This window comes from Labrus bergylta, chromosome 3 (assembly GCF_963930695.1).
Source record: "Labrus bergylta chromosome 3, fLabBer1.1, whole genome shotgun sequence".
Lineage (NCBI taxonomy): Eukaryota > Metazoa > Chordata > Actinopteri > Labriformes > Labridae > Labrus > Labrus bergylta.
Genome location: NC_089197.1, coordinates 3,238,307 through 3,263,449, shown reverse-complemented (window position 1 = coordinate 3,263,449; position 25,143 = coordinate 3,238,307). Strand labels below are relative to the sequence as shown.

The following is a 25,143-nucleotide window of genomic DNA, read 5'->3' as shown; positions in this document are numbered from 1 at the left end:
TCTTGGGCTAACGATTCAATTCAGAATCTATTTTCAATCCAAACGATTCTGGATTCATGAATCAAAGTCTGTTTTGGAATTAGTCCAGACTTCATGGAGTTAGATCAGTCTCACAAATGCACACAGAAGGATTCACAGATGTATTTCAATGCGCACACAAATATTTATAGTTTATATGTAATAGAAATCCACAAATAGACAACGTACATATATATTTAAAAAACACATTTGTATCTTGTTACATTTATATACAAACTGTTGTTTATTGTAACAAGATACAAATGTGTTTTTTAAATATATATGTATATTGTATATTTGTGTGTGCATTGAAATACATCTGTGAATCCTTCTGTGTGCATTTGTGAATATTGAGACTGATCTAACTCTACTTCAGTCATCTCTGTGAGACTGAGCTGAATGTCTCGCTGCTCCATTTGGTATCCTGCTGAGAGTACAGCTTTAGCTTTAGCACTTAGCAGGGAGGGACTGATTAGCAAAACAAAAAAAAAAAGTATATTTTTGAAAGTTACAAATCTTTTTAAAAGAATCTCAATTTTTACATGTATTGATTTTTTTCCCACCTTATCAGTCAAAGCACTGCGGTACATTTTCTTTAAAGGGGCGGTTGTGGCTCAGTTGGTAGAGTCGGTCGGAGGTTTGATTCCCGGCTCCTGCAGCCACATGTCCGATGAGTCCTTGGGCAAGACACTTGTTTCTCCCGCTGCTTCGTCTGCAGCGTATAAATGTGAATGAATGGATGAGTTAATGCTGACTCTTTAACCGGCAGCCTCTGAATGTGTCTGAAGACTAAGAGAGCTATTCAACCTCAAGTCTGTTATCCATTCAGTCCTTCACTGTTCACTCTCTACTCTCAATATTGAAACCTTTTCCTGATAACTGCAACAAAAATACACGTCTTTGGGGCGCTGGTGGCGCAGTGGTTAGTGCGTGCGCCCCATGAATGGCGGCCCGGGTTCGAATCCGGCCTGTGGCTCCTTTCCTGCATGTCATTCCCCTCTCTCTCTCTCTCCCTGATTTCAAACTCTATCCACTTTCCTGTCTCTCCATTAAAGACCCAAAAAGCCCAAAAAATAAATATTAAAAAATACACGTCTTAGACAACCACCATCAGATTATTTCTTGTTTGATAAGAAAAAAACAAGCAGGCAAACTTCTGCTCAGTGTCTGAATTTGCACAAATGCATTGGTAATATTTCAGTACCAAAACATTGCCAACCCAGTTGTGCAACTAAGACAGTGCTCCGCTGCTTTGGCCATAAATATGACTGAAGATTTGTAGTTTTTTGAGGTTTCAGTACTTTCCCAGACGGGAATACACTTAATAGGATTGTTTATTTTTAAAACGTGGCATCACGAAGTATCAAACATTTTGACAAACCCTCAGCTCAGTCGTCAGCAGGTTAAGATCGGCCGAGGCAGAGACCAGATCCCCGTGCTGATACTGACCGGGTACAGCCCCTCCCTGTCTCACACAAAGCACTGGAAAAATATGCGTCAGCGCACTTCCTCCTTCTCCCTTCACATTTGAACTTCCTGTTCTCCGGGCTGGTCGGAAGTGAGATGCTTTTGAATGGAGGCTTCTGTCGGAGGCTATGATTCAGATACTGTAGTATTCAGTCTGAAGGATCATAGGAGACTCTTTAAACAACATGAAACACTCCTGATTGAAATGAGTGGCACACTCTCTCACAGCCACATACCAACATAACACAATCTCTCACCCACTCTCAGCCGCACGCTTTGTCCTCCAGACACACACACCACAACACACCAAAACACACTCTGACCTTTTCTTGGTGCAAAAAAATGAGAAACGGCATATTTTCATCCTTCATCTTTTCCCCTCCCTCTCCTCCCCTCCTCCTTCTTCCCTCTCGTCCTGCAGCTCTCTATCTCCTCCTGGCTCTCCTCTCCTGTCACTGTGTCAAGGTCACCTTTAATGTGCTGCACAGTGAAGACGCTCAGAAGACCTGGCTTTAACCAAAACAGCAGCCCTCTAATAATTCACTTACATGAGTGTGAGACGTTGCATCAAATCAGTTCAATATTACACCAAAACATGAATCATGTGAGCCGGCCGGTAGAGCATCTTTTTGGAGTCTTTATCAGCGTCTGACTTTCGATTCAATCAAGGAGTAAAAATGAGGATGGATCAGTTGTTGTTCTGAGAATGTGTAACATTTTGTTTCGATCTGTTTTCTGTTGAGAAAACACGAAAGAGTGGACCGCTTTTCTTAACGCCTCTCTTTTCTTTTTGCAGCTCTGATGGTACGAGCTGAACACTGACCGCTTCCTGCCTGAGGACACCTGCTGCCTGCTGCCCTTCACCATGTCTGGGATGCATGTAAGTGAACGAAAACATGTGTCTTTAATTTATATGAAACAGAAACTCATGACATCGGAGAAACTGGACGTATAGAATAGAAGATTCTTTACTCACATAAAAATAACATGCACCTTGATCTTTGGTTTTAAAGTGACCAGTTGCACTTACATTTGCAGTGATGTCATGTGTGAGGTCATGCTGCTCTGTTTTAATTAAAGGTGGAGTCAGTAGAAATGTTTTTAAACACAACATTCAAACATGGCCCTCTAGAAGCTCTCCCTCACTGCAGGATGTAGTGTGTACATTTACTGCTCGTAGCTACACTGCAAGCTAACTCTCGCTAGCTCAAGCTAACCGCTGGTGTTTGTCACCTTCCTGTCCAACAGGAAGTAGATCAACTCCACGTCCAACACAAGGTTCACCCTCGTTTTAGAACGAGCTTTATCCACTTGGTGTTTCTCCTCACTCTCATTATATTTTCTCTTCTTTGCTGCTACATCCTCGTCCGTCATATTCACCGCTTTGAATCTCGTCCAATCACTGAACTGTATCCACTCCTAAACTCTCCTGCTGCGCTGTCATTGGCTGGAGGAAACACACCAGCTCCGCCCAGAAACGTCCCGAGTCAACCAGAACAAATCAGAACAGTAAAATGCAGTCAGAGGACACAGTCACCACCACACATGTACGGAGGCCCAGAAGGGACAATGGAGCAGCTTCACTTTAGGAGAAGTCTGGATTTTATTTTGAAGGAACCAGCCAGCTTCACTTTAGGAGAAGTCTGGATTTTATTTTGAAGGAAAAAGCTCTGCACTAAAGGTTAACTAACACACATGCATACACACAGCAGAGTGTGTGCATGACATCAGCTCATGTAGTGATGTATTCATGCACAGAGCTGCTCTGGACTCATCCATCAAAGTATCAGGTGGTTCCATTTCAGCCGGCTGTCTCAGAGGTTTAACTAATGCTTCTCAAATGTTGGCTTCAGAGTGGGATTACTTCCTGTGCTGCTGCATCATAATCTGCCTGCACGCGTCCTTATTGATCCGGATGGTTCTTATCTGTCACACCCCGGTGCTTCACTACAGTCAGACACACTCTCTGAAGAGGTCACATTTCACAGATCACACCAACACACTAAAGCTGAGCTCTGACTTAATATCTTTAATCTTTCATAAGTTAATTTACATGAAACAGATAATTCTGTTTCCCTGCACACGAGAGAGTGAACATCACGCATCGATTTATTCTGTTAATGTTTTGTTTGGAGGTTTTCTTTGTTTTTAACTGTGAATCTAAAGCTTTATTCAAACAGGATTCAAATCAACCAGGTGACCTCTGGTCGTTTGTACTAACTGTGGAGGACGTTTGTGTTTTTAATCCTGTGTGAATCCAACATTTCTGTAATTTGTAAAGAAAAAATGAATTTACCGACCGCGTTTAAACACACACACACACACACACACACACACACAAACACAGCTCCTCTGATAAAATCTATCCTGTCTGAATCAGCATCTCACTAATTTGAGGCGGTATTCTTTTTTTAAAGGTTTCTGAGGCTTTTTGTCCGCTTAAAACAATGGAAACATTTTAGCTGAAAACGTAGCCAACTCATCTCGTGCCACAGAACAGAGACCGATATTAAGAAGGAGCAACACTAAACTCCATCAGAAGAACCAGCTCGTTGTTTGTTGAAGTGTACCGGGTGTGGAGTCGAGGCCGTTACCATGCAGCGCCTTAACATGTTCAATCAGAAATGTCTGTAAACAGGAAGTGAACTACAGGCTTCACTTAAGCCGTGTGAATGCTCCACAGTCCACACCAAACACTCACATTGGGGGGTACACTCCAAAATTCCCAGAGGGTCCCCAGGTGACACATACCCCGAGCAGACAGGGTTTAAAAATAAACTAATAATTCTCTCTCTCCCCGTCTTATAACTGTATTTGACCCGCCGTGGTTTACAGCTACATTAATACACCATGGGTCAGTGAGCTTCTGGCTTTAGATTGATTATGTCTCTACTTTAACACATCCAGTCTCTGGAGGTCTGGAGGTCACATCACAGTCTTGATGCAGAATTATTTTGTGGGGCAGCAGTGTGACCTGTCGGTAATGTTACAAACCTCAGACCAAAAGGCCTCCATCGGCATCAAACCATCAGCTGAAAAAACCCAGGATGAGGTTCGTAACCCGGGTACTCACGTCCATGTAAACGCACACTCAGCATGGTTTAATGGACCGTCCTTCTTCTGCTGTGGGCCTCGCTCTCTCAGGACATGCTGAGATGTTCTAGTTTTACCAGATCAAGTTTAATCTCATAATCATTTCACGCAAAAGAAAAAATAATAGAAGACATAATAGTTGCATTAACTCTTTGATTTTTTACAAACATATGACTATTTGAAAATTTAAAAATCATGACCACCCGGCCAAAATATGACACATAGAGCAGGGACATGAGAACACACTGCTCTCATTCAGAGTGAGAAGTCAAGGTGAGAAAATCAGTTTTAAGACTAGATTTAAAAACAGGCAGTGCAGAGTGGCCAACCTGATGGGAGAGGTCCATTTAGCTAAATAAGCAGGGCCGCCTCTGGTCTTCAGCATAGACTTTGGACAGGCTAAAAAAAAAAAGAAAAACGGTCATCGGCTCTCAGTGATGTCGACGGGTTGTAGGGCTGCAAAACCTCTGAAACATTTTGTGTCTCTGCCCCACGTACAGATTTAAAAACAAATAGTAACATTTTCAAATGAATCAGGCAGCCAGTGAATGGAGGCGGAGATTTGCTGCTTCCCTGTGTCTGTTAAAAGACGAGCTGCAGCACTTTGGACCAACTGTAAGCGAGGAAGAGGACGCCTGACTAACGCCAACATAGAGGTCATTGAAGTAGTCCAGATGGGTCGGGATAAAAGCTTGAATCAAGGCCCGATCACTCAGAACCGTGCCGCTAGAAAAGCGCAGCCAGCAGAACCATTGTTTCAGGGCGCGGTCACACTGGCCAACCGTACCGTGCTGTACTCAAGCATGATTGGGCCCCCCGCTGCTCCATTCCCATGCTAGCCAGCACGGCCCGCGGTCACACTGCACAGGACTAACTGTGCTTTAGCACGATTACCTCTTGTGCATAACGTCGTAATACAACACATGCACGCTTCATGTTATTATGAGAGAGAGAGAGAGAGAGAGAGAGAGAGAGAGAGAGAACGGATGGCCAGTGTGACCGCGGTCATACTATGTTACAGCGCACAGAGAGCTTTATGTTTGCTCAAATCCGTTTTGTCCCACTTATTTCATTTGGTCGTCCGTATGCACACGCAGTCCCTCTCCACAGGTTCTCTGGAGGGTTTTCTCACATGCGCTCAGGTGTTTCTGGAGCGGCCTCACAGGATGCGTCGCGTCTTCGTTTGATCAAAAAAACACTAAAAGATAAAAAAAAGACTAAACCTTGGATGAAAGCCGGAGCTGGTGAGAACTAGATTTAACAGTGGGATGTATGTTTGTCCACTTTAATGACGGTGAAGAGACGAGGTTTCCTCCAGTCCCAGTCGTCTCCACTCGTCTGAAGTCATCATGTGTTATTGAGTGAGGCTGACACATCCAGCTGTATTGTGTGATGTCAGGAATAAAGCAGCTTCAACAAGGAGATACTCGCTCACTCACACCTGCTGCTTTGTACTCGGCTCGCTCATTTCATCTCATTCATTCTTCTGTCTGTGTTTTTGATCACACAGCTGTGCAGATCTGACAGCGAACACACAAAGCAACCTTCTGCATTCCTTTTTAAATATGAGGAGCTGCAGCGCTCGCACTGCCTGACAGAGAGCGGCGCTGGCCTTTCAATGAAAATCAAGTCATAAAAAAATCTGAATCTCTGTCACATCGCTGTGAATAACGTTGGTTCCTCTCTCTGTCCTGTGTGATGTAGGTACCCTGGACGACTGGCACAGAGTGTGTAGCCAAGTACAACTTCCAGACCGCCAACGAACAGGACCTGCCTTTCTGTAAAGGAGATGTACTCACCATTATCGGAGTCACCAGGGTAAGATATTCCAAAATGAAATATAGAAACTGATCATTATACTGCTTACTAAGGTTCTTCAAGTGCAACAGGGCATGACTAAATCAGCCAAAACCTGCATGACAAAAGTGATGAAAGTGATGAATATGAACCCCCTAAGGGACCACAGGTGAGGGTTGGAACGAAGATCGACCAGTAAATCGAGATCTTCAGGCTCACGATGGGGCGATATAACGCCCGGATTACTGCAGACGCTGAACCACACCGCCTGTCAATCTCACGCTCCATCTTACCCTCACTCATTAACACGATGAGGGGGTGGGTGGGTGGGTGGATGAGTGGGTGGATGAGTGGATGGATCGGTGGATGGATGAGTGGGTGGGTGGATGGATGGGTGTGTCATATTTTAAGTGTAGCAGCACAGCCACAAAGAGCCCAGCAAATGAGCGAACCAACAGGATTGATTGTTAGAGTGAAATGTTTTGCACGGTAATACAGCAATTTAAAAAAATAATAAAGCCAAGAACCAGGTATGGATGGATGAGTGGATGGATGAGTGGGTGGATCGGTGGGTGGATGGATGGGTGGATGGATGGGTGGATGGATGGATGGATGGATGAGTGGATGGATGGATGGGTGGGTGGATCGGTGGGTGGGTGGATGGATGGATGGATGGATTGGTGGATGGATGAGTGGGTGGATCGGTGGGTGGATGGATGGGAGAAATGTTCTTTACAATAAAACAAAAAAAACATTTATTTCATTCAAACACAAAGGTGAGAATAGTAGAAGCAGTGTTCACCAGTATAAATCTGTAGATCACTAATCCAACATCTACACCTCTTGAGCGTGTTGAGAGAGGGACACCTCACCTCCCGGACGACTTGGTAACACCCCTCCATTTGTTTATTTTGTGTTTGTCTCTTTCAGGATCCCAACTGGTACAAAGCGAGGAACACAGTGGGCAGAGAGGGCACCATTCCAGCCAACTACGTCCAGAAAAGAGAAGGAGTCAAATCAGGAGGGAAACTCAGTCTTATGCCGTAAGTACCACAAAGAAGAAGAGAAACCAGCAGATCTGTGTGTCTGCATGTGCATCTTACAGTTCATGTTCAAAGCAGCAGAACTGAAAGCATCACATTCCGTATTTCATATCTTTTACATTTCCACACGAGCTCTTCCTCCGTCTTAGATTTCGTCAACAAGTCGTTGAATCCCCCCGTTCACTTGGGCCCCCCCGCTGTGAGGGGAATTGTAGTGTTGATTGTAAAAGTCAGCCGTGGCATCAAAAGATGGAAATCCCTTCTGTTTTGTTGTTTTGTTGTTTCCTCTTGTCTGTGTCGGACTGCCACAGAGGCCAGGACAGCTGTGCACTCCATTTGAATGAAGCTCTTTGAAACAGCAGCGATCTGAAAGAGAGGAAAACAAAACGAGAGGCGGGCGCGCAAAATGAAAGGAGACAGGAGAGGCTGCTGCTGCTGAATCCCCATAGCATAGTTATGAGGTTGTTGTCATTTGAGGTTTTGTTGTGTATCCCTCAAGTGATGACAATCAAGAGTTTAACATTTGAAATGTAGAATAAGAAGAAGAGGAGGAGGAGGAGGAGGAGGAGGGTGCTCACTCGACTGGGAAAGTGGTGCTCGCTGTCCTGAAACTAACCCAACAGCTTTTGATGAAGCCTGTCAGTATTTCTAGTATTTTACTTTCACAGAGTGTCCCAACTGCAGCCCCCATCGTTACCATGGCAACCAACTACAACTTGCCTGATAGTCTTTAAGCACAGTGTAAAAAGACTACAGGCACTGAGCCCCAGTTGGAGCCACCCCAGTCCTAAACGTCTGGACACGCCCCTGCTTGAGAATCTCTGCTTTTTGAACTCAACTACATAAAAAGATCCATGGAGAAGAGAAAGTCGTTACACCCCGAAGTGAGAGTGCATTTCTCAAACACAGATCAGTCCGAGAATGACTCTTCAGGGTGTCATTATGTTCAGCTGAGCGGTGCTCGCAGAGACGACGGGCCGCTCAGTGTTAGCAGCAGCAGCTTGTTGGCAGGAAACATTTAAATAGACTTTTGACTCTCTGTGTCTCCCTTCATCGGCTGCTGCTGAAAGCTCTGACCTCTCCGTTTGCCACCAATCATACTGCCTGTCTTCACCGGTTTAAACCTGGTCTCAGGGTCATTGAGCTCTGGCATGTTGTAGTGTGTGTGTGTGTGTGTGTGTGTGTGTGTGTGATCTCTGAAAAGTCCCAGTGGTTAACTTTAAATACGCCCTGTGCTATGACTATGACATTATGCAAACACACAGCAGTATAACTCTTTGCTGAGGCTCTTCTTAGATTAAACTTTACTGAGAGATATTTCATGTTTTCATATCATCATAAATACTAACATGTCCTCTTTAACAAACTCTTGTCAGGGTGTGCTTTCCTCTCTTTTCTTGAGAGAGAGAGAGAAGAAAAATGCAAATTATGAACATTTGATTGCTGTTATAAGTCACTGCAGAAGAAGTCAACCCTGACAGTAATCAAACTGAGGCTTCACTTCAAGTTTCCATGACATGCAAAGTAGAGCTTTTTGATTCTGCTTCTCTTCATGTCACATGTTAAAGGCGGGGTTGGTCATTTCCTTTGAGATACATTTAATAAGATTCTGGTTGAAATTGTCTTTAGGTCCTGACAGAAACTAATAACTCATGTTCTCTGAAAATGGGACAAAGAAAATCCATCATCTGTATCAGTTTGTAAGTCTGTAAAAACTTCAACCAATGTCTGCCACGAGGTACCAATCTGATGAACCAATCAGACGCCTCCCTGTCTCCCTGCTCACTCTCTACCTCTTGTGTGCTCTAGCTCACACTCAAAGCTCGTCACCGATGACTTTAGGAGTTTAAACTGTGAGTTTACTGACCGCTGAATGAGACATGAGACGACGTAGTTTCTACACAATGTAAGAGATGAGCTGAGGTCATGTAAGTGAGGGGGCGTGGCTTATGAGGGAGCACAGAGGGGAGGGGGTGCAGATGGAGCACTGAGGGAATGCTACTTTCAAAATCATGCTATTTTTTTTTTAAATTACCAACCCTGAGTTTAATGTAAGAAGCCGGGGACCTTCATTTGAATGCTTACCGTAAATTTACTGTAACCAACGGCCATGAACGGGAGAACATGCGTCTTGATGATTACTAACCAAAGCTACCTGGTGTACGTCCTGTGAGAACGGAGACAGCATTTCATTGGCTGCAGGATTTGTGGATCAGTCAGAATTTGAGTCATTAGTCGATATCATTTCTATGTTTCCAAGGAAATGGGCGTTTTGTGTACCCACATATTGTCTTTATTATTGGCTTGATTCTGGTGTTCGGTTGATATCAGTCCAAGACGTCGTGATGAAAATGTGATTTAGAGACATCATAAATCTCTGCTTTGATTTCATCTGACCTTTAAAAGAATGAATGGACTCCTGACTCGCTGACCTCGAAGTCGTTGTCTTTTTCATATCCCTCATGTCATCAGAAGTCGTTCCTCTGGAGCCGTTAGCTGTAACCTTCAGGGACTTGTTGATTTTGTTTTTTGAAGTGAATCACTAACAGATGTCTCAGAGAAGAGCTCTCTCCCTCTGCTCTGAGTTACATAAAGGTTCAGCTGTGCTCTTCTGTCTCCATGCTCACCCTGACCAGCTGAGACTCAGCAGCATTATGCAGCCTGCGCAGTCTGCTGCCCCCTTGTGGCAGATATCTGCAAGACCCTGCAGCACCACCCCCTTAAGAAGCTGGGGCATTCAAAAACGTACCGCCCTATTTCCTGTTGTCCACTCCAAGATGCTAACTGCATTTTTGGGCCTTTTTTCTGTCACTATGATGTCATGCATGAAGATTGTAGATAATTGCCGTTCACAGAGCAGCTAGTGTGTCCATTAAAAGGCCGATGTGTGTGTCTCTGGGGCGAGCGAGCTTGGCACCCGCTCTCGGATTAGTAGGAGTCAAGGAGGCGCAGAAGCTGCCTGCACTGATCTAATCAACATGACCCGTATTAAGCTGCCCGCCACGAGGACCTCTGCTGTCTCAGGAGGCTGAGGAAGATGAGGAGGAGGAGGAGGAGGAGGAGGAGGAGGAGAGAGTGACGGAGGAGGAGGAATAGATGGAGGAGGAGGGAGTGATGGAGGAGGAGAGAGTGATGGAGGAGGAGGAATAGATGGAGGAGGAGGGAGTGATGAGGAGGAGAGAGTGATGGAGGAGGAGGAATAGATGGAGGAGGAGGGAGTGATGAGGAGGAGAGAGTGATGGAGGAGGAGGAATAGATGGAGGAGGAGGGAGTGATGGAGGAGGAGGAATAGATGGAGGAGGAGGGAGTGATGAGGAGGAGAGAGTGATGGAGGAGGAGGAATAGATGGAGGAGGAGGGAGTGATGGAGGAGGAGGAATAGATGGAGGAGGAGGGGGAGTGATGGAGGAGGAGGAATAGATGGAGGAGGATAGAGACGCTGTGAGCTGCTTCAGCAGCTGTTACGAGCTTTCACACCCAGAACGATATGAAATGATCGAATAGTGAGATGACATCATCGCTTGTGTAAGGGCTGAACCTCCGGCACCTTCACATTAAAATGATCCAGCTGATCAGGACGCTCTGAGCATCTCATATCAGACGTTTTCCAGACATTTGGACCCAGTGGAGACCCCCGTCATAGAGTCAAGTTTTGATACTTATTATGTAAACTGCTGTTTTAATTGATGTGTTCATGACGTTATGAAGTGTATCTGTCCTCGGTTTGTCTGTGATTGTATTTTATTTTCTTCACTGATGTTGTGAAGGTTGCGGGGGGATTTTTTTGCATCCTATTTGGCCTCAAGATTAGGTTGTTCCTAGCAGATCGGTCTTAAGGCAGTGATTCCCAAAGTGGGGCCTTTAAGACCCTTTGGGGTCCCGAGGTCATGACAGTTGGGTGGAGCAAAGCTAAATAAAAACGATCCACTCAGCAAAGAACGTTTTGTGAGGGGACTACGGGGTAAATGTTCGGCTAACAGCGAATCTACAGCAGACATCACAACTACTAAAACAAAGACACAAAAATACGATGAGTCATGTCTCGCCCACACCTTCACCTGAACAACGCTGGGTAATAAGTAGAGCCACACACTTCCTGTTGCAACATCCTACCTGTGTGTCGGTCTGATGTTGAGTGTGGCTAACATTAGCATTGCTAGCACCACCAGCTGTATGTCCTTCATGCAGTTTTAACATGCCTGGACTGAATGTGGTCAGTTCATCCTGACGCAGCTGCTCCTGTGTTGGTTTACATCGGGGGAGTCGAGCGAGGAGAGCTCGCCCGTTAACCGGAGCTACAGCCCCAGCTAGTGGCAGCATGACCACTACATGAACATTACATTTGAGCAGCATTGTGAGTTTTGTTTAGTAAACTTATCTCTACTCAGAACCCCTCACAGGAGCAGGAAAACACTGCAGCGGTAGAAGGGTGACAAGACACACCGCCTCAGACTGCTGCAGCTTCATCCTGACCCCCAGAGAGGCAGACGTAAACGGGTGGATGTTAAAGACAGCTGCACACAGATGTTCAGAAACATGGATAGTGTTATGATGTAAGATCCATGCACAGAAACCAGGGTAAGATTGAAATCCATGAATCTGGTTTGCATGCGATGGCGCTCCGAGTAATGCAGCCGTCTAATCCATCCATTAGCAGCCTATAGCTGCATCCAGAAGGCCATATGGTGAGGGTGAGGCGGGGTCATACATGACGCTTTGAGATGAAGGATGAGGATTTATATTTTCTCCGAGTATGGCCGGCTTTTTAGCTTAGCTTCATCCTGAGTTTATATGATTATTTATGTCCATCTTCTGGTCCTCCCTGTAGGAGTGGGTGACCTGTTTCTGTTCGACCCGACGCCTCGTCTGAGCAGTTTTTGCACTTTCCTGTTATTGCAGTGGCTGTGTGTCGGTTTCCTACTCTGCCTCAGGCTTTTCCGTGTGTGTGTGTGTGTTGTGTGTGTGTGTTGTGTGTGTGTGTTGTGTGTGTGTGTGTGTGTGTGTGTTGTGTGTTGTGTGTGTGTGTGTGTGTGTCTGCTCCACGCTTCCTGTTGTTTGGGTTCAGGTACTTTTTCAACGGCCCTGCACCGCTCGAGCTGAACGGACTGGAAGTGCTGCTGCCAGCTTCCCATCACCTCACTCTCTTGTTTTCCACTTCCTGTTTCAGGGGAAGTGTTGTGGGCTGTGATACATGGAAGAGGATCTTTATACATGATTACAATAATAAGAATACATTGGGCTTATATAGCGCTCTTCTGAATCCTGAAGAAACACATACATGAACCCATATCCACCTCTTTCTGTATCATTTCCCTCTTAACTTTTCTCCTGTCACATCTTTCTTTGTAGATGGTTTCATGGGAAGATAACTCGGGAGCAGGCCGAGCGGCTCCTCTACCCTCCTGAGACGGGTTTGTTCCTGGTGAGGGAGAGCACCAACTACCCCGGCGACTACACCCTGTGCGTCAGCTGTGATGGCAAGGTGGAGCACTACCGCATCATCTACCACAACGGCAAGCTCACCATCGACGAGGAGGAGTACTTTGAGAACCTCATGCAGCTGGTCGAGGTGAGGGACAGCAGAAAACAAAAGGCTGTAACCTTCTTAAAGGTCCAATCAGTGAGATGTGAGATGATAAAGGTATCTTACTATCTGATCAGACATTAAGGAAACATGCTGTGTTGAAGTGCTGGCTTCTCTGACAACAATGCAGCAGCCAGTATGTCCTCCTTCTAACTTTAGATTCTGCTCCTGAATGCTCTGGATTTGTTTGGACCAGAGAAGGTAGGCACTTTTAAGGCGACCCCCACACACGGCTGTTTTGGACGCCCCTCTGTTTGTCAGATATGAGAGCAGTTATCAGGTCAACAGGTGTTGCAGTGATGGAAGCGGTCAAGAGAAGTGGTTCAGATAGAAGTGATTGTACCCGACCTAAAAAGCCTCTGCATGTTTCTAATAAGCTCCACGAGCAGAAACGTGCTCAAACTAGGATCAATATTGGAGATGCTTTTGAAAAATGGAGAGAGGTTAGAACACAGAAAGGTTTACAGACCCATGCAGAGCTGGATAAACACTGAAGCTTCAGAGTCCACCACATGGTGACCTGAGTGAGCATCAAATATGTATGCCAGTATTTACAGTTAATGAAGTGACATCTTGCTTCAGTGTGATCAGTCATGCAGCAGTATGATTACATAATCCCCCCCCCCCCCACACACACACACACACACACACACACACACACACACACACACACACACACACACACACACACACACACACACACACACACACACACACACACACACACACACACCAACTTCAGCGTGACCACAGTGAAAATGAGACTCGAGTACATGTTCCCAGTCTTCAGAAAGCCGTCTGATCCTCTCACTCGCCGCCTGATATCTGAAAGCCGGTTCAGGAGGAGGACAGAGTGGGGAGAGGGGAAGACAGGAGACATGATGGCAGAGAGAGAGAGAGAGACCTCTCAGATAGAGAGACGAGCTGGATTGGCGGCTATCACACTTCTAATTGGACCTCGTCTCTGTGCCTCGCGGGGCGTTGGAAGTGGACGACAGGATTGTGCCAGCTGGCTCCAAAACCATCTACATCCCCAGAGAGCATTTATCAATCTCTCTCTCTCTCTCTCTCTCTCTCTCTCTCTCTCTCTCTCTCTCTCTCTCTCTCTCTCTCTCTCTCTCTCTCTCGTTCACACCCTCCAGGCTTAGTTCTGCCTCTCTCTCTCTCTCTCTCTCTCAGTTCTGCCTCTCTCTCTCCATCTCTTTCTCTTTATGGTCCCTCATGTATACCTGACATTTTCGTTTTTTTCCCGCCCTTCCTCTCGTTGTTATACATCCTCCTAACCTCTTAACTGTCTCTCCATCTTTCTCCATTTTCATTCTCTCTATATCTTCATCCTCCCCCCGCCTCTATTCCCCTGTGTCCTCTCTCTCGCCTTCTCTCTCTCGCCCTCTCTCTCTCGCTCTCTCTCTCGCTCTCTCTCTCTCTATTATAGCCCATGACAAGATTCCTCACATTCTTGAGTGTTTTTCTGTCTTGCTCATGGTTCCCCTGCTCCTACTGGCCTGTCACAGCAGGCTCCACACACACACACACATACATACACAGCTCATATTTACTATATGTGTTAGTGTACAGTGACAGGCCTAGGTCTCCATTCTGTCATTAAATCCCCCCTCAGTGATCTTCTGTGTAACAGTCACATGATGTGAGGTGACACAAACGGGACTCTGTTGTTTTCACAAGATGAAGTATTTTCAGATACCATGCTCGTTCTTTATTTTTTGCTTTGTGGTTAGTAGAGGTGGTGAAAGTTAATCAAAGGAGTGTGAGAGACGTTAACTCTGTTATCAGTGAGTCTGTTGATTCTGTTAATAATTACCAGAGTGAAAATTAACATTAACAGGTCATATAGAAAATAAATATATTAAAAAAAATGATGTTGAAAATCTTCATATTATTGACACTTTCTATTATTGCAAGAACGGGACTTTCAAAATGACAAAGCGCTCTCCTCAGATCCCAAAAACGTTCAGAGTTCAAAGAAAAAGTGATGCAACAGAGCGGTGAACACATCGCTGTCCCAACTTCTTGGAAACACGTCGCTGACATCAGATCCAAAAGGGGATTTATTTCCTGACTGGCATTTCTCAGTTTCCACATTTGATATGTTTTCTTTGTTCTATTTGTCATTCAATAAGTTGATTCATGTTTTTACAAATCACCAGAATGCTCTTATTATTTACATTTAAATCAGCATCCCAGCTCTTTTTGAAACATTGCTGTAGCTTTAAAGTGTTAAACAGGAAGTCAGTATGAAGCATTCAGGCCTCAGTGTCCATTAACAGATGAGATCAGATGTCTTGATGGAGTACTTGTAGTTGGATAGAGAAGGGCGTGCTGCTGCTGCTGCTGCTGCTGCTGCTGTTTTGTCTGTGCTGAATAAGCTGACCCTTCCTTCCCCATGCTGCCCTCTGGTGGTCATCACACACACTTGCATCCTTGCTGCAGTTTCATAACAACACTGGCTTTGTTGTCGGTTGAGTAGATTCTTCTTCTGCTGTTTTTTTTTTTTTTAGATTGATGTGAACTGAGACGCTGATTCACGGATTGGCTCACACATTAACCTCCTTTTTTTAAGATTCATTTTCTTTCTTTCTTTGGGTTATGAAATATCTATTTTTTTAAGACGATGAGCCGGTACTGACGGGGTTCGGGGTTTGTTGGCTGCGTTTCTGGAGGTGAACATCAGACACGGTGACCTTTAACCTCCTCCCACACACTCCTCGTCTGCTGCTGGTTCCCACAGCAAACACTCACACCTCCCATCAGTGGAGCTCATCTCCATCCTCACACTCCACATGCTGCCACTCTTCAGCTCGGTGAATGTATGATTGCTGCACAGATGAGGCGTTTATTCTCTCCTCCTCGGCTTGTTTGTGTTCAAACGAGACATCAGAACTCTCCTGTGACGAATGGAAAGAAGGCAGGGGGTTCTGTTTTCTCCCTGCAGACATACGCTTTCTCTCGTTTGTGAAAGTGAAGATCCCACTGATAACCCATTCATGTTAAAAAGATGGATCCTCCTCACATCCTCTCCCGTTACCGCAGCCTGGATTTTTCTTTTCATCGCTACCTTCACGCTCCTTTTGCAAAGTGTTGCAGCGTGCGTTCATTTAACATATCAAAAGCCTTCAGATAACATCTATCCACATCAGTCCCCGATCATTCATCGAGGTCAGAAGTCAACAACATGCTTTTCTTCAAGGGGGGGAGGGGAGTTAAATTTATAAAGATTTAAAACAATCCTGCAACAACTACCGTGCATTACTCTGCTGTTTGAGCTCACTTTGTCATCACTTTGTCATTTAGCACCAGAACCTTTTCTTTTTTTTAATCTATGCACTCTCCTCTGTTTTAAAACCCCAGGCGACCCCACGGGGTCAACAACAACAACCCACAAGTTTACCCAATAAAACACATCATACACCCAACCGAAGTCAGAATGAAGGAATATTTATAGATAGATAGATAGATACTTTATTGATCCAGAGGGAAATTCAAAGCATCCAGTAGCAGGTTACAAAGACATGACATGAAACATTTGTTACAAATTAACCACAAAACCGCCCCCCCCCCCCCCCCCTCCCCCTCCCATACATATATATTAACCTGAAAAAAAGATTTAAAGAATACCCCTAGATGAATCAAATTCTTTTTTAGAAATGTTTAAAAAGAAGAAAATTATCAAAAACAGACATTAAATAACAGTCAGTGCAAACATTAAAGGTGCAATTAAAATAATTGTGAGGTTGGCTTTAAAGTGTCCAACTAGAGGATGACTCTTGGGACAGCTGTGCAGATGGGAAATGGAAAAAAGATTTACCACTCAAAAAGAACTGAATACTGTCGTTAAAAAAAGTCAACAAAGGAGTAAATCAACACACACTCCCTGACTGAGAGGCAACACGCTGAAGTCCAAAAAGCCTCTCTCCTCCAAGACAACAAGAGGGGAGAAGGGAACAACAAAGAGCCGAAACACTGAGCTCACTGGTGTCAATGTACAAATTAATATCAGAATCAGAAATTCTTTATCAATCCCAGGGAGAAATTCAGTTGTTACAGTCGCTCTCCTCTTTGAGTCTGCTTAAGATTAGAATATTATTTCACCAGAATAAACATTACATGCCTTTTGTACTGTTAAAATGTTCAATGCTTGATTGTTATGTCCTGAATTCTTCCTGTCCTGCATGTTCACACATACCTCTAAACACCCCGGTCAGAGGAGAGGATATTAACGCTCTGTGTTACTGAACATGTCACGGTGAAGAGTTTACCTGTAAGCAGAAAACAAAAAGAATCAGCTTCACTAAATGCACGACACACCCGATCACATCTGATGTGATGTAAACCTTGTCTCGCTTGTGTTGAATCTTCCAGGATATTTCCTGCTATGTGCACACATCAGCTCACCCCGACGTCACAGGAAAAAAGTCCAGATAAAATCAGGATGAAAGATTTAGCTGTTTGCGTTCACACATGATGCTCACGTCTGAATATTTCAGGAACATTTTCTGGAGTTTTGTGTTTGAACAACAGACACAGAATATGATGGACGAGTGAGGTGAAAATAAAACAGCTTCAAACTTTTGACCGTACACTTCATGGAAACATCAGCCTTTATTTATCAGATGACTTTGTTGTCATTTACGAGACTTGAATTAAAAATGTAACTCTCTCTCTCTCTCTCTCTCTCTCTCTCTCTCTCTCTCTCTCTCTCTCGCCCTCTCTCTCTCTCTCTGTGTGTCCTCAGCATTACACCAAAGACGCTGACGGCCTTTGCACCAGGCTCATCAAACCCAAGCTGATGGAGGGGACGGTGGCAGCTCAGGACGAGTTCTCCAGGAGTAAGAACACACTGAGCTCATTACGCCGCTCTGCAGGGAAACTAGCTGCACACACACACACACACACACACACACTGTGCTCGTGTTTGTTTACAGTCACATTAACCTCACAAAGCATAAAGTAGCCATGGTCTGTGTCTCATCCCAGGCCTAATAGCATTATTTAATCAACGGAGGAGGGTAATTAATCTTTGTGTGTCTGGGGACGACTGCTGGGCGTCATCAGTCCTCAAAGGTCAATCCGTCTTCCTCCACCTCTGTCGATTTTTAATTTCCCTCCGTGTTCCCGTCTGACCCGGCTGAGAGGACTGAGAAGGATGCATGCTGTGATGCATGTGTTTCCCTAAAGTTTTAAGGGTTTGTGCTGGATTGTCCTTGACTTGTGAACTCTGCTCACTGTTCCTTGTCCTGTCCTGGCAGGCGGCTGGGCTCTGAACAGGAAGGAGCTGAAACTTCTGCAGACCATCGGCAAAGGGGAGTTTGGAGGTGAGGAAACGTTGTCTTGCACGCTTCAATTTCACACTTTAAGCCTTTCAAGCCTTTGACAACGGACTCAAGTCTTGTTGCTTATCGTGCTAAAACGTTCCCCCCGTCTGTGTCCTTGTCAGATGTGATGGTCGGAGACTACAGAGGAACCAAGGTGGCGGTCAAGTGTATCAAAAACGACGCCACGGCGCAGGCTTTCATAGCCGAGGCCTCGGTCATGACGTAAGACTCCTTCACCTTCATCACTTCCTGTTCACCTCCTGTTTGTTCAACTTCTGTCTTCATTAAAAGTCATTATACATCACAGGTTGTATTTTCAAATCAGATTTAAAATGATTGTTTTTACGGTTGTGAAAAAAACAGAGAGACACCTCTGACGGTCACCATCATTAAAATCTGCTTCTGTTTTATTTGTTACAGGCAACTGAGGCACAACAACCTGGTGCAGTTGTTGGGGGTGATAGTGGAAGAGCGAGGCAGTCTCTACATCGTCACAGAGTACATGGCCAAGGTCGGTCTCTCTCTTTTTGTTTCTTTACATGCAGAACTTTGAACCTTTTGTCTTTGTCCGGAGCGGTAACTTCCTCGAGTCTCTGCTGCACTTCTCGTTTCTGAAATTAATGCTAAGCTAACTGCTCACTGTTCACACATGCACTCCTGAAAAAGTTGCAGGAAATCTCAGACGGCCTTCCTGGAAATCATCCGGGCGTCGCTCTTTCACACTAAGCACATTAAGCAGACGGCAAGAAAAAAGGACGCTGTTTTTACAACATATCCAACATGTCGGACGACATTGTTATGACAGTTTTTATGTAGTCGGTCATATACACAGTGTCAACAGAAGAGTGTAAGAGAACATACCTGGAAACAGAAAAAAGGAAGAAGCAGCTTCATTCCCTTTTTTTCTATGTGCACCGGTCAGGTGATGTCATCGACATTGTTCCTGCATTCTGTTGACCTTTCGGTGACCTGCAGCTCACCATGTAATCTTTAGAAACTTCTCAGGAGTTTTGTGCATGTGTGAAACGGCTTTTCATGTAAACTGAGCCGGGGTGTGAGCAAGGTTTAAACCTGATCTCCCTGAAAGCAAACGAGCATCTTTCTTTCTTTTGATGATGATGTCACAGCTTTGTGTCCTCATGCATGTTGTGTCAATCACCTCGCTCTGTGTCACAGGGCAGCCTGGTGGACTACCTGCGCTCCCGAGGGCGGACCGTGCTCGGTGGAGACTGCTTACTCAAGTTCTCGCTGTGAGTCCTCTTCTTGCTCTCGTTCAGTTTAAGCACTCGTTTTATTTTAAAGAGGAGACAAATGTTTTGAGTGAACACAGATCGGGGTCTCGAGCTGAACCCGCTGCTCTCTCAGCTGTCAGGATGTGAAAAGATTTTCAAAAAAGAGCAGCGTCACGCACTTCACTGGGAACATGAAAGAGCCTCTTTGTTTACACCAGCAGGACGGCAGGAAGTTTGTCTCCATAAAGAGCTGCTTCATCTCAAAGTCAAGACCCTCAAAGTCTTCATTTAGTTTTATTAGAAGTGATGACTGTGATGATGTTGTGTCAGGATGCAGGTCAACAGGCGTAAATAATCAAAACAACAAGAAAGTTTTTGTCCCTTCATTTCAAACTGATTTATTTTTTGGCTTGATAAGAAACTATTAGCAGCATCGATTAATGAGGACATGCACACACCTGTTGTCATCTTCGTCCTCACTCCTGTCTCCCTCCCCGTGCGTCTCTCAGTGACGTGTGTGAAGCCATGGAGTACCTGGAGGCCAACAACTTTGTTCACAGAGACCTGGCGGCTCGCAACGTGCTCGTGTCCGACGACAACATCGCCAAGGTCAGCGACTTCGGCCTCACCAAGGAGGCGTCCTCCATACAGGACACCGCCAAGCTGCCCGTCAAGTGGACCTCGCCAGAAGCACTACGAGAGAAGGTGAGAGAGGACAAGGGGCGGGCGGGCGGGCAGCAGACCCGGGCCGATGTGTTTTTGCTCTCTCTGTGTTTGTTTTCATCTCCACCACGATGACATCATGACATCAGGACAAACGTTCCTCTCCACTTTGCTGCGCTCACTGCACAAATAAAGATCGATGTTTTAGATAAAAGCTTGAATCTGTATTTACACATTGTACCGAGCTCATGCTGACTGGATGTCTCATCATGACTCCACTTCTAAACCCAACGTTTTACTGATCCATTTGTTTAATTTGTGGCCGAAAAATATCTCGTTAAAACTTCTCGTGAGCCACATGCACATTTCAAGACCAGATAGATGTTTTATTTTAAGATTTTAAAAGGCCGAAAAATACAGCCTGAAATGCTCCTAACACCGTTAAGTCAATCAATCGATCTTTATTTGTGTAGCGCCAATTCATGACAAATGTTATCTTGAGACCCTTTAGAGAGAGAGCAGGTAAGAGAGGTTACTCCTTGTTGTGTTAGAAAAGAGAAACGGGATAGGGGGAGACAGGAGAGGATGCAGGAAGAAGGAAAGGGACAAACAGACGGGAGGGGGTGTGTGAAACTATCTGCCAAGGCATCAGCATCAAAATGGACTCACGAGTCTTAAAATACGACATTACATCTCATCTCAGGATGTTTTAAAGAGGACATATTCTCCCCCTCCTCCTCCTTTTCAAACAGTCCCCCTGTGGTCTAAATGAAACATCTGTGCTGTGCTTTGGTCAAAATATAACATGAATCAAGCACCAGAGGAGGTTTGTGACCCTGTAGAAACCAGCTCTCTCAGAACGCTCCGTTTTGGTGTGTGTGTCTCTTTAAATGCAATGAGCCCCCCTAAGTTTTCCCGGTTGACATCACTCCTTCACTAGCGAGAATAAAAATGGCAGACCTGCACAAAAGTTTTCTTCTAGGCTGGGGGTGGAGTCCATGGGTGGAGATACCAGGGGAGGGGAGGGGATTTTTTTTTTTTTTTTTTTTTTTTTTTACCAGAATCCCACTGTGACATCACAAGGAGAGCACATTTAAAACAGAGCATTTTTCTCTGTATTGTAAGACTTATGCAGACCACAAACAAGGGCCTGGATGGGTTTATTTCACATTTTGTGGGTCTGTAGACACTCAGGTTACACAAATATATGTTTAAAAACACTGTAAGAGTGGATTTTTCACAATATGTCCCCTTTAATATCTTTGAATAAGAAATGCTTCTGGACCTGTGAGGTAATCAAATCCCTGATCTGATCTGCTCTGCTCCGTGTGCATTTACTTTGAACGTGTGAATCAAAGCTCCCTCCCTCTCTCTCTCTCCTCCCCACAGCGGTTTTCCACCAAGTCGGACGTCTGGAGTTACGGAATCCTTCTGTGGGAGATCTACTCCTTCGGGCGCGTGCCTTACCCCAGAATTGTAAGTACCTGAAAAAATCTAAATTTCCTGGAGCTCACCAGCAGATGGCAGGAGCTGATGTATTTATTCATCATGTGCACATTGTGTGTTGTGTCTTTCTTTTCTCCTCATTTATTTTGTTCAGAATGAGTAAAAAAAATAATGAGATCGTGCCGTTTGACTGCTGAAGCAGAAGATGAGAGTAAAACATAATATGAGCTGTAAATGATAAAGTTCATTATTTGTGCACGCTTCATTTCCTGTCCGCTTGCTCTGACCTTTTCCTGACATGTCGAGGTTCAGCCGCTGCATCATCATCTGAATATCGACCTGCATGAGATTGAATAAATAATGAGTTGATACAGCGGCTCTAAAGACGAGATGTTTACAAAGTGCTCTGACAGACGGAGAAAAGGGGCGGGACTTCAGGAACATTTATTGGTCCCAACAGAGTCGTTTAGAAAATGGAAGAAGTAAAGGTCAACAAGAATAACTACAGATGGAAAGAAGTGATAAACCAGGCGGTTAAAGTAGACGTTAACTTTCTCTCTTTCGTCTCTCAGCCGTTAAAAGAGGTGGTGCCCCGCGTGGAGAAGGGATACAAGATGGACGCCCCCGACGGCTGCCCGCCAGTCGTCTACGACCTGATGAAGCAGTGCTGGACCCTGGACGCCGTGGTGCGGCCCTCCTTCCGCATGCTGAGGGAGAAGCTGCAGCATATCAGAGCCAAGGAGCTCTACCTGTGAAGAGGAGGCCCTTAAGGAGGGGGGGGGTCGAAGGGGGGAGGGGGAGGGGGCGCGACACAGCCCAGAACAGCATGAGGAAGAGGAGGAGAAGAAGAAGAGGGGACCACTACAGCTTCCTCCTGACTGGGACTGCAAAACTATGCCCCCCTTCCCTCCCAAACTCACATGCCCCGCCCCCTGCTTCCATATAAGGACAGTTTCCTGTTTGTGTTGTAAAGCTTTTTGCCGGACAGTTTCCTCCTCTCTCGGTGGGCCACTGCTCCTTCGTCCTTCTTAACCTGCCGCTGCTCTCCTGCTCTCCCTCTCTGTCTCCTGCTCTCCCTTTTCTTTCTCTCTCTCTCTTTCTTTTTTTTCCTCCCCTCCTCCTCTCCTGAACACGGCATTAACTCGAGGGGAGGCTGGCCTTTTCCTCCACGATTGTCAGGTGCTCTTTCTCCCCCCCCCCTCCATCATTCCCGGATCTCTTTGTCACCATGTTGATCTGCATGAATTCATCTCTCCGTCATTCCACCCCTCCCCCCCTCCCCCCTCCCTCGGTGTGGTGTCAGGTGTGGGGCCTTCGCTCTGTGCCAAAGTGCCTCCAGTCTACAGAGCTCCGGACTTCCCTCCAGCAAATTCTCTCAACTGGACTGTTGTTTATTTTTTTTTATGACCTTTTTTTAAGAAATCTTTTTTTTATAGTTTTCTTCATTTTCAGGGAGGTTTTCAAAATTTTGCTTTTTTTAGTGCCGTCTCTCCCCCTCCCCCCCCCCCCAACCTCCGCCATCACTCCATCAGAATGTTTTTTTGTTTTTGTTCTGCCAAGTGTCCATGAACTGGAAGAGAGGATTTGGTGGCCAGTATCATGTTCATCCCCGATGAGAGGTGATGTGAGGAGGGGGAGGGGGAGGGGGGGGATACAGGACAATAACAGGAGGAGGAGGAGAAGGGGGAGAAGGAGTTCACAAACATGGTCAAATCATCATACGTGGGCTTGTTTTTATATCAAAATATATTTAAAGGATTAAAAAAAAAAAAAGAAGAAAACTGACTGAAACAAAACGAGAAGGACTTTGAGGAGCCGGGAGCGCGTTGGCGTGAGGAACGATCAGTGTCTCTGAGAACGCTGGGGTCGGGTTGGTGCATGCTGTGTGTGAGAGGCCTTGGGTTCAACTGTCAGTGCTTTCAATGTTCATTGTTTTATTATGCTATCATGATTACGAATAAATCATTCCATCTGAACAGAGCGGGAACAAGAGCATCATTGTGTGTGTGTGTGTGTGAATGCCTGCATAGACTGTTCACAAAAAGCCAAAATATCGCCGTTGTTAGGACCCCTACATCAAACTCAGGGTTGGTAATTTTCTAAACTAGCATGATTTTGAAAGTAGCATTCCCTCAGTGCTCCGTCTGCACCCCCTCCCCTCTGTGGTCCCTCTAAAGCCACGCCCCCTCACTTACATGCACGAGCGCTGTTGCTCCAGAAGCGTACCTCAGCTCATCTTTTGCATTGTTTTGACAAACTGTTACATTGCGCCCAGCTGTCAATCAGGTTAGCTACGCCCCTAATTATGGATAACCCGTTACGTCGGAGCCGTTTAAAAACAATTAACCCCCCCGTACAGTGTGTGTCCGTAATGACGATTACTAATCAGACTATTTTGTTTTTTAAACCAGGCTATAAACTTGTTTATTTCTGCAGTAAAAACAGGCTTTTTTGAAAGGGTGTGTATGTGACTTCCTGTGCTTCTGGAGTCGGCCTCTAGTGGACACTCGATGAACTGCAGGATTTTACACTTCAGCATCGGCTTCATTTTTCAACACCGGATGTTGCCGCTTGGTTCTGACACATAAAACCTACCGATTAATGTCAAAGATCCCTCGAGGGTAAAGTCTGAAGTGGGACAGATTATTGTGTCAGTTTGAAGCTGATGATTCAACACCTCCTGTGTCCGAGTTGATGTTTACTCTCTTGTGTTTCTCTCCGACTCTGCTAATCCAGTGCAAACAACGATGCAGGAGCTCTGTGAGCAGAGCTGTCAATCATGACATCACGCCCTTTTTGAAAGCATCCAATCACCAATTAAAACTAAAGTTCTCAGAAGACTGAATCCTGGGACATAAATCAGCTAGTGGTGTGTTGGCTTCACTTTTTTAAGGGTGCCGTCATGCCGTGCATCTTTTTATGCATTCCCCTCTTTCTATATGTGAAGCATTCTCCTCGTGTGAGCGTGTGAGTCACATGCAGTCTATGGATTTACAAATGACATCTCAGGGAGTGCACATTGGAAATATTCAGCAGAGACCGATGAGTCAGTTGGATGTGTTACACTGGGCGATAATTTTAAATATTGTCAATTAAATCAGCGTTTTAGAGCTCTTCCACAAATCTTCACCCGTCACAGCTCGACGTTCCTCAACAGCATCACCAAAGCAAATCAAAGCGAAGAGCCGCGCTCAAGGCTACCCTCGCCATCGTAACTCGACGAGTACATTTTTTTGCCTCAAACAGGTTTCAACATGAACATCATAATAACAGATCATCTCAGATTGAAACATGCTTCAGAGTCGTTCATACGATGGGTTCGCAAACCCTCAAATGCCAGAGGCGGGGGACTTTTGAAGACATTTCACGACCCCCCTCCCCCCCTTGGGAACCTCTGGTCAGACATGTTCTTATGTCCATATTTACATTCAGTGTGCCTGACGTAATCACATTGACTTTTAAGAGCAC

The 25,143-nt window shown here is 45.3% G+C and overlaps 1 protein-coding gene across 1 annotated transcript in view; it reads left to right on the top strand.

Annotated features, from left to right (window-relative positions):
• LOC109999534 (C-terminal Src kinase) overlaps positions 1–23,651 on the top strand; it is a 48,770-nt gene extending 25,119 nt beyond the window's left edge. Inside the window, exons 2-13 of the mRNA XM_020654594.3 lie at positions 2,282–2,365; positions 6,283–6,396; positions 7,306–7,418; positions 12,767–12,986; positions 17,755–17,848; positions 18,269–18,334; positions 18,457–18,556; positions 18,755–18,845; positions 19,511–19,584; positions 20,076–20,271; positions 21,619–21,705; positions 22,248–23,651. Coding sequence (XP_020510250.2) covers positions 2,351–2,365; positions 6,283–6,396; positions 7,306–7,418; positions 12,767–12,986; positions 17,755–17,848; positions 18,269–18,334; positions 18,457–18,556; positions 18,755–18,845; positions 19,511–19,584; positions 20,076–20,271; positions 21,619–21,705; positions 22,248–22,430 — 1,353 coding nt within the window. The 5' untranslated portion in view covers positions 2,282–2,350 and the 3' untranslated portion in view covers positions 22,431–23,651. The remainder of the gene's footprint in view (positions 1–2,281; positions 2,366–6,282; positions 6,397–7,305; positions 7,419–12,766; positions 12,987–17,754; positions 17,849–18,268; positions 18,335–18,456; positions 18,557–18,754; positions 18,846–19,510; positions 19,585–20,075; positions 20,272–21,618; positions 21,706–22,247) is intronic.
• Positions 23,652–25,143: the final 1,492 nt, after the last annotated feature.